The 9,929-nt window shown below is 39.1% G+C and overlaps 1 protein-coding gene across 1 annotated transcript; it reads left to right on the plus strand.

Moving 5' to 3' along the window:
- The first annotated feature begins 608 nt into the window (after positions 1-608).
- LOC146449569 (potassium voltage-gated channel subfamily A member 10-like) lies at positions 609-3,782 on the plus strand. The gene has a single exon (XM_085101532.1). It carries the CDS (start codon positions 1,109-1,111, stop codon positions 2,387-2,389), a length of 1,281 nt encoding a protein of 426 aa, XP_084957658.1. The 5' UTR covers positions 609-1,108; the 3' UTR covers positions 2,390-3,782.
- The last annotated feature ends 6,147 nt before the right edge of the window (positions 3,783-9,929 follow it).

The following is a 9,929-nucleotide window of genomic DNA, read 5'->3' on the forward strand; positions in this document are numbered from 1 at the left end:
ATACCCGTAACATATCTTTCATTCAAATGGCTCGATGAGGCATAGCTGATTTTGACGAACTTATTCTTAAAAAATCCACAGAATCTTGAGGTCTTGCCTTATAGATTTATACTTTGATCTGACAACGTTAATTGAAATAGCTGTATATTATTGCCACGCTGAAGGTAAAAGCTAGAAGCGCGATGATAAAGTACGAAGACAAAAACAAAAAACAGTGGTGTTATTATCCTTCGAAGCCGTGCACCTGCGGCCGAGTAGTACCTGTCCATCAATTTTGACGAAAAACAATAATAAAATTATTTGACGTGTATATTTGTGGTAATGGAGAATGTAACAACTGCCATGTTAAAATTATAATAAAATAAAAAACAATTTTTTCATCGTATATAAGCAAACATCAATGGTAACGAGTTAAAATTGTATTTTTAAATAAATTCGCCATGATATATAATAGATCTCTAAAGGCTTTTGCAGCGGAATTGTTTCTACAAGCTAAAGAGATTGAAAAGGCGGCCTTTTATTAATATTACGTTTGTTTGACATATTGTGAATACATTGGATATCGCGTATTTTAGCATATTAAAAGGCGCAAAATTTACAAAGTTGATAATTTGGAGACGAGCAACGAAGACACACGTTCGCTTCTTTTCCTGTTTTTGAGTGCAGTTCAATTTTACTGATCAACTGTGACGATACAAAGGAAGCGGAACGATTTTTACAGGAAATTTCGTTGTATTTATGGCGCATGTTATTGGTTTCTTGGTTCCCACGTGATTTTCTAAGTATTCGCTTTGATGGTTTCCTTTGTGCTTTTCTTCTATAAAGAAGGCAATTAGCACTAAAAATGCCAAGTGTCAAAGATCTGTGACAATAACTGCCACCTTTCGCCGGTTTGAATATGGGCTCAAGAAAATCAATGGCCTCTGAAAATCACGCGTGTCTGTGAACAGGTATCGACGCCGGGAAACATTCCAGCTGAATTTCGCATGCCTTTTGAACTACACAGTCAAAGATTTGAGCCAAAATCTTACTAGCTAAGATACACTAGCTGAGTTACTCCCGGAATCCTGCGTTTCTTCAAAACAAAGCGGCGGGAATTCTCAGTCTGATGTTGGAAACAAACAAAGACGTCGAGGATTCCGTCGATCGTCCGCTTGTTATAAACGTGAGTGGGGCGATCTTTGAAATTAGCGAACACAAGTTATCGCATTTTCCGCAGTCTCTACTCGGCTGCCCACAAAAGAGACTTAAATACTTTGATTCCCAGCGAGAGGAATATTTTTTTGACCGCCACAGGCAAGCATTTGAGGGGATACTGTTTTACTATCAAAACGAGGGGAGATTAATTTATCCAGACAATGTACCAGCCCAAGTGTTTGAAGAAGAAGTTAAATTTTTCATGCTCCCCGTAGAGCCCGACAGCTGTCAGAGGTTGGAAAATGCTTTACTCGGCGATCTTAACCGCTCTCGCCCACTAAACGTCTGGCAGAGGACATTATGGGAACTCTTTGAATTTCCGAATTCATCCATGCCTGCGAAAATGTTAGCGATTCTCTCGCAGGTGTTCATAGTGGTGTCGGTAATAGCTTCTTGCTTGAAAACTGTCGACTCATTGCAACCACGGCGTGTTCAAGAACAGAAAAGCTTCCAGGGACAAAACTCAACGAGTGATATTTCCGTGCAAAGACAGCCAGTTGAAATAAGCTTGCAAAATGACGAATGGTTCTCTTTTGATCTCGTTTGCTACAGTTGGTTTACGTTGGAGTGCGCTGTGCGACTGCTCGCTTCTCCAAACAAAAGCGGTTATTTTAAACTGCTTCCGAACTGCGCGGATTTCGCTACGATCGTAATTTTCTATTTAGAACTCATAGTAAAGCTGACATGGCCGTCTGCAACGACTGTGGTGTTAGTATTGGAAACATTTGCCACAATACGCATCTTAAAAATTGTACGTTACTGGGAAGGAATGAGAATACTGGTGATGACAGTTGCTTCAGGAATGCGAGATCTAGGCCTCCTAGTCACATTTGCAACTACCTTTGTTATTGTGAGTTCAAGCGCGGTATTCTTCGTGGAGTTGAAGGAGGATGAAAACAATGACTTCCAAAGTATCCCCGATACGTTTTGGTGGGCAATAATTACTATTTGTACCGTTGGATATGGCGATAAAGTTCCCACTACGACAATGGGAAAGATTCTGGGTGCGATTTTCGCCGTTCTTGGTACAGTCACTATCGCGTTGCCCTTGTTCCGTTTCGCCGCGCACTTTCGCATACGAATTGAAAAATCCTCTTTCTTTCAAAATTTCCGCGATCGAAATGCCAACAATTCTCAAACTTCCCGTGATCGAAATACTAGCAGCACAGGACGAAAAATTCAATCATTGTGAACATTATTTTATATGAAATAACTTTTTTAATTTTGCGCATGAAGGATTGAATCGAACATAAAGACAGTAAAATTGATCTCCTAAAGCGAAGTTAATAAACAGCATTATGCGAAGACGCAAATGTTAATTGGAAAAGGTAATTTCTCGTTTGTGCATAAATTGGCACATCACCTTGCATTTCTAAATTAACAGCCAGGTTAGTCATTTTCACGGCGGAATAATTGATTATATACATAAAGATTTTCTATATTCTTTACTATCGTGAGCAGCTTGCTGCTTCTTCAGAAAATCAATGCAGGACAAAAAGAAACTGTTATTCATAATAGTACCCGGCAGAAAAACAAAAACCTAAAAGTGCTTTTAGCCACGAACACCACAGTAATGCTTTTATCGAACTAAGTGTTTAACACGCAACTTTGTCGGTTGGGTAGTTTTTAATTTTCTTCACGGAAGCGGCCAGATCTTTAATCAGAATTTCAATTTATTTTCCCGACTAAATAAATCTCCTTTTCAAACAAAGTTCACAGTAATTAAAACAAAAGCTATTTATTTGTCTTTACTATTCTCTTGCAAATTCACGAATAGCACTTAAGAAATAAGTCATTTGGACTTAAAAAAATGAGCTTTCTGTCATTGTCAAGTCTTATTTATATTTTGTTGTGTTGTGGTTTGAGTGGTTGTCTGTGTAACAAAATTATATTTTTTTGGCAACTACAAGATGTTGCTTTGTTGAGGTTAAAACGAAGGCATAAGAGAGCCATCTGGAAAATTCTATGGTTATAATTAATAACTTTAAAAGAGTGACGCGAGTACAAAAAGTGAATTTCAAAACCAGGCAACCAAGTAAATTAACATGATAAGAGAAGATTACGTGAAATAATTCCATAATTTTTACTGTAAGGAGGCAGAAGAAAAAGTAAAATATCGACATCACGATTCTAGCTGTATACGTAACAAATAAACAAACAAACAAACAAACAAACAAACAAACAAATTTCTCACAATAATTGCTATACTGTAGTACAGGTTTGACCGTATTCGGAACCTAGTATAATCAAAGCTAGCCTTCCTTCGCAGATGCTCTTTTGGCTCGTCACGCAAACTTTCCTCCCCAAAAGAGCGTCTGCGAGGGAGGCATATTTTAAAAGAACTACGAAATAAAGACCTGAAACGTGAAAAGATACCAAACTAGTCAGTGCTGAGATTTGACGCTGGGCTGAAGTGAGGAATGACCTTACACAAACAACCACCATAGCTGACGTTCGCCGAAATAGATCTTTCTTAACGTGTTTTAAGTGAATTCAAAACTATTTCTTGGAAATATCTTCCATGGAAAGATCTGAGTATTCATTTAACTAAATTCTAAATGCTTTGAACTGCAGAACTACCTCGTTTGCCTCTGCCCTGACTACAAGCTTGCTTTTCGATTGAATGTTATCTTTCAAACTGACTTTGGTAGTGAAGGAGGTTTAGAAATGTGATCTTAATTATCATAAAATTTTGTGAACTTTTGCTTCGAATTTCTCCAAGAATTATCAATAGTTTGAGGAGCTATATCAAACACTTGAAAGAGTGTTTCCTCTTATTTCCAAACACCTCGAAGTAGGTTAAAAAACTCGGCTGCGCCTCGTTTTTCCAACCTACTTCTCGGTGTTTGGAAATCGGAGGAAACACTCTTCCTCGTGTTTGATCTATTACTTAAAACCCTACACTCTGTGTTAGACCAAACTACTTCTTCCTCTCCAGTCGCTCGCTCGAAGTTGTAACGGCCGGTGGCCGGCGGCGGGTGCGCGGGGAACTATAAGCCCCCCTCTCCCCCCCCCCCCCCAACAGCTTCGCTTTTCTCCTTCCCATAGCTGAGCATCCGCTTCGCGCTCATTCTCAGGTTCCGCCAGCTCGTATTTGCACTCAATCCCAAACTCCCTTATAAAGAAGGGAGGAGATTGTGGAGGAAGCAGGACCGAAACATATGATTTCCATTGCCTTTTTGAGACCAAACTCGGAAATTTACATCCTTCCGACAGTGATGGTATCATGTTCCATGTGGCACTTTCAAAAGTGAAAGGGTGTGACGCCGTTTACAAATGCAAGCCTGTCACCAAAGCAAACGGACAATTTCAATGTCCAGTTTGGTACAACTACGTAATTTTCTTCTGGACCAAGTAAGTTATAAGTCTGATTAAAATTGTTCTTTTTTTCCGTATTCCCAGCCAGATACGTCTGGTACATGCAAAACAGTTCAAGGAAAACACCTTTCTTCTTTCGCTTGCAACAGTAATTCAGAATCAACGCCATCACGGAAAGCGCATGTTTATGAAGATTGTAAGCGGAAAGCCACAGCATGATGATGTACAAATATGAACTGAATCCGCAGTTACGAAGGTGTGAAAATAATCTCAAGATTCGCTGTCTTACCGTGAGCAAACTGCATTTACACAGTGCAGGATAGCAGGGTACTGCCTATTGCAGTTTGTTAGTCTGGAACTAGCTTTTTTCATTTGATCCTGTGAACTTTGCGGAAGAGTCAAACCCTACGACTTAAGTTTGACCCGGTTTCTGCGAGTTTTCGCTCGTTTGCAAGCCAACGAGAATCAAATATCTTTGTATTGTTGGATCATTATCTACAGTGACCGCCCATAGAGGACATCAATATAAATTTTTTAAATTCAAATCTATAACTCGGATTACTTACCACAAAAATCCGAGTTGTAAATCTATTTCAATTGATACTGAACTCAGATTTTTCCCACAAAAATCCGAGTTGTACAATTTGAAACTGTACAACTCGGATTTTTATGGTAAAAAATTTCAGTTGTAGACTTGAATTGAAAAAGAATTACATTAATGTCCTATATGGGCCACCCTAATTATCGATATTTGCTGAGAGTGGATGAAAATTCAGACTTTTCTTGCCTCAAAAAAGGTGAAAAAAAAAAAAAAAAGAATAAATACATAAACGGCTTTTCGACACTTACGTCATGTAAGCCTAAAAGTCAGTAACCTGGCCTTATGGCTTCCAAAACCATTCTTCGACAGCAACGGCTGCAAGAAACAGATAAAGAAAGCATGCAAACGCCGACAAAATCGTGAGGAAATTTGTTTCTCTGTTCATAAAAGCAAGGCCTGAAGAACAAAGAAGGGAAAACAGGGACGATGTTTTGAGGAAAGGTGAGAATTCTTTGATTGATTCCTAGCTAAACAATCGTAGTTTACATGAAATTTTTATTAGAAATAAAAGTGGCGGGTAATACAGTTAAAATGAAAAAATAAGTAAGTCGTTATTGTAACTCAAACCCAATATGTCATAGACTAAAACCTCGTCACTTGATCCTTATTAATATTCATAGGGTGCAACCGAGATAGTAAATCCTTGAATGACCCGGCTTTCAGGGAATTGGCCGCCATTTTGAATTGAAGAAACACGGCTTGTATGGGAATCCGATGACAAACAGTTTCCGTATTAATAAATTTCTTTAGCATTTAAACCCCGTCAACTGGATATATCTGGGGAAAGTATTTCAACATACGTGAGGCCATATAATCAACTTTGAATTTTTTTTCTCTTTTACTGAGGAATGTATACGCTTTCTGGGGAAACCTGCCTCTCTCAAATCTGTTCAATAAAATCTTAGTTCAGTTCTTTAAGTTTAAATGTCTCCTAGATCAATTTGTACAGAAGTTGTTTGTTATCTGATTGCCATACAAACACTGTACTTAATGCCACGTTTGCCCAAATTCAAACTGGCAGCAACTTAGGGTTAACTGGAGGAACATACCGGCAACTCTCAACACAGCTGAAAGTGGACCCTCAAAATGTAGTTTGTACTTGAACAAAGCCGAATCAAAGAAGGTATATCAACTTGGTTAAACTCGCAATTACTATATACATCACAAAGGCTACACATTGAACCAGCGCTCGGTTGTTCATATATCGATTAACGCTTGTCCACGATCAAATTAAATTTTCCAGCAATCTGCAAATAAATGCTAACGAAAGCATGTAAGCGAAAGTATCGATAATATTTGTATGTTTTTTGCGCTGTATGGAAATAACAATATTATCTCGTAACATTAACGTTGAGAAAATAATTAGACCAGCCTACTTTTTCTACAACTCGCAACGCAATTTCTCCTTGTGAGACAAGTTGCAATGAGGGGTGTAACACGCTTTCGACAACATAATTCCAATCGGTGTGAATTTTGTCACAATATCTCGTTTGGTATCTGTACGTCTCGGTAGGTGACGGTTTTGCACGTTTTGGTCACTGTGTTGTTGAGAAGGAACTTGAAAAAATGGGCCAATTTTTTTCAAGTTGCAATCCATTTCCATCCCAGCTATCCTCAGCCAAAGATGAATGATACTAGTCTATGTGAACTAGTAGGGTTATTGTTAACAATGCTCAAACATTATTATTAACGTCTACGTCCATAAAAATATGTTTTTTTGGCTATTCATAGTGACGCTAAAAATAGGTGACACTGCCCCTTTTAATCTGTCTGATGTCTGTCTTATCCTATCACCAAGCTTATACTCTGGCTTCTATGATACTTTTTTAAAAGTCAAATGAGACATGTGAAAAAAATGCGATGTTAAGTTTTAAGCCTGGTGAATAAATTATGGGGCTCAGTCAGTGTGATACTGAAAGCATCCGAACTGGTAATACCTTTGACTCTGTTGAGAGAACTCAAATTTTCAGTCTTTTTCTAAGTATGCCTGTGTCGCTGAATGAAAATTACCTCTATTAAATGAAACTACCTAGTACATTCTTTTTTTTTAAATCATCGAAGGGTAAATTTCTAGAACAGACAGAGTAGTGGTTACATTACCATAAGAACTAACTATAGTAATCACTGTCTTAACTATTGTTAGTAGTCCTAATGTGACTGCAGCCATTGTTAAAACAGTAATTTGCAACATCAACAAGCTGGAGTTTGAAATTTACTATTCATTGAGGCGTCAAAAGTAACTGGTTTAATTTATTCAGTTCTTTTAAAATATACGAGGTAAATTTAAAAGAACAAAAGAGAGGAAAGCCATTTTAAAATAATATATTTTCACTCGCGCTCAAGTATTTATTTCGCTGTTTGTTGGGTGAAAATAATACAACGACAGTTTCAAACTACTATCTCCTGCGATCGTGATCACGACAAAAGATCGCACAATTTTGTTTCCATATTATCAAAGAACTCTTTGCGTCTGCGATCGTTTGCGATCAAGAGGAAACAAGGCTTTACTTTTTACTGTTTTCATAGAGTTAAAAACCATCGAGTGTTTAGTTTCAATCTTTCTTTTCTCACCCAGGCATACGCTGATAAGGGAACGGTGATGAATAGTAAAATATAAATGAAAAGAAGAATGCAAGAACCGGTAACATTTGAACACTTGTCTGAAGGGCAGGTTGAACCATTAAACAATGACAAAGATTCAAATTTATCGTGAATAAGTTGTAGGTGTGACGGCGTTAGCCTGTGCCCAAGGGCAATAGTAGGAAACCAATGGCATTCCGTGAAATAAGGCAAATCCCTACTTACTGTTCCTGTCAACACAAAGCCGTGGATATCAACTGGAGAAACCCCGATATCCCTGGCTAACACACCTGTATAAGTATCCTCGATAGGCCACGGACGCCATCGATTGACAGCCTCTAAAATGTCTGGTATGATATTACGCGACAGTATATAAAACGCGCCTAAGCAATAAGGTGGATAGTACTTCTCATTGAAAGAAGAACCAGGTGGAAGAGGGTTTCGCTCGTGAGGATCTCGCGACACATGCACGTTTTTGTGAACATGACCTGCGTAAAGGCGTGAAGGTGCTTGCTGTAACCATGAAGTCAGTTTTGGTAGATGAACGTAGACATCATCGTCTGCTTTCAGTACAAAGCGGCAGTTGATTTTTGTGGCCCAGGTAAATCCCATGAACAACTTTATGACTAGATTAATGTACGTATCGTGGAAATTTCCCACTAGAATATCGTTAAAATTTCGCGCTTCCTCTGTGATTTGCGAATCTAGCGACTCGTTGTAGCTTTTTCCCACAAGATACACGACCTTCCATCGACAAAATACTTGTCTTGATACATCAGGTGTGTTTGCACATTCATCGCTATTTCCCCATGTTTTCCTGATGGCATCCCTAGCGAACTGATAGTCACTTCTGGGAACGGACGAAACGAGAACAAGAAGAAATATTTCCCGTGAAGGCAGCTGAGGTACCAGCGACGGTTTCACAAAGGTAAAATTCACATCGCGGACCACTTTTTCTTCGTACGCGTATTTAACTATTTTGGCTAACCACGGAATTGTTTTTGGCGTGGGTGTAATTTTGTAGAGAAAAACAACAGCAGTCACGATAATGGATATCTTTGTTAGTAGTAAAGTATTTGGCTTGCGTATCAAAAGCATTTTTTTGCAATTTCAAAAATCGATTACTCCCCAAATATTAGTCCAGTCAAGTATGACAGCGCTAAAGTTGACTCGTTCCCAGTCGTCTCTCTTATTGGGAAACGCAGAGCGCGAAGAGTGATGGGAAGGAAGAAAGCGAAGCGCAAGGCGTGATGGGAAGGAGGAAAGGGATAGAAAGAAACTTTCCGCCTTCCCATCACCCTTTGCGCTCCCGTCACGCGAGACATCACGCGAGCCATCACGCGAGACAAGAGAGACGTCTGGGGACGAGTCAGTCGCTAAAGTGCTTTCACCGGCGTTAGGCTACCAACATCAAACAATCACATAAATTTACCAGTTACCCGATCAGAAGACGATTTAATCCAGTCAGCTGTCGTTGTTCGTAAATGCAAGTCAGATCTTTCTTAGCATGGGTAATGAGACTAATTTTCAGCTGTAAGTCAAAGGTGATTCCTTTTTTTGTTGTGAAGATGAATTGTTTATTAGTACCGTCTGTATGGCGCGTCAAAGCGAAACAAAATAAAAATACATGTAATAAAATTTCATTCTCTCCAAATGTCGAAAAACGCCGAGAACTGTAAGGGGCTGTTTATATGGCGGGAGGAAGATCCTAGCACTAGGAAGATCCGAGAAGGCGAAAAAACTTTTCGTTTGCTTTACTAGCAGAAATTTCGGCCGAAGTGGTTACCAAGTGGAGAAGGAAAAGAAGAATAACTGTCGGCCTTGAGCAGCTGAACGCCCGGCTGCCGCCATGTTTGTTCTTTTTGTCCCTAGTACTAGGATCTTCCGAGCGAAAGTAGTTTACATGGTGCAACGATCTTTCTAGTGCTGGGATCTTCTTTTCTCTTAGCTAGCGCTAGGAAGTTCCTATCTCTAGGAACATCCTAGCGCTAGGGCCAAGTACAACTTTTTGCATGGAAACTGAATAGAGAAAACATATGGCGCTAGGATGGTCTGCCCTCTAGGATCTTCCTATGTCCATGTAAACAGCCCCTAAGATAGGTTATCCTCTCTTGTAACCCTACCAATCTTACCAAAAGAAAAAAAGACAGTATTTTAAGGTGCAAAATGTTATTAAAAAGCGAAAGTATACTATTTCAAGGTCTAGCTTTACGCAGGCAAAACCACAACCCAC

This window comes from Pavona decussata, unplaced genomic scaffold (genome assembly GCF_977016875.1).
Source record: "Pavona decussata unplaced genomic scaffold, jaPavDecu1.1 SCAFFOLD_602, whole genome shotgun sequence".
Classification (NCBI taxonomy): Eukaryota; Metazoa; Cnidaria; class Anthozoa; order Scleractinia; family Agariciidae; genus Pavona; species Pavona decussata.

What these genes read in the sequence shown, in the direction of transcription:
- LOC146449569 (XM_085101532.1), top strand. Translation starts at nt 1,109, where the DNA reads ATGTTGGAAACAAACAAAGACGTCGAGGATTCCGTCGATCGTCCGCTT.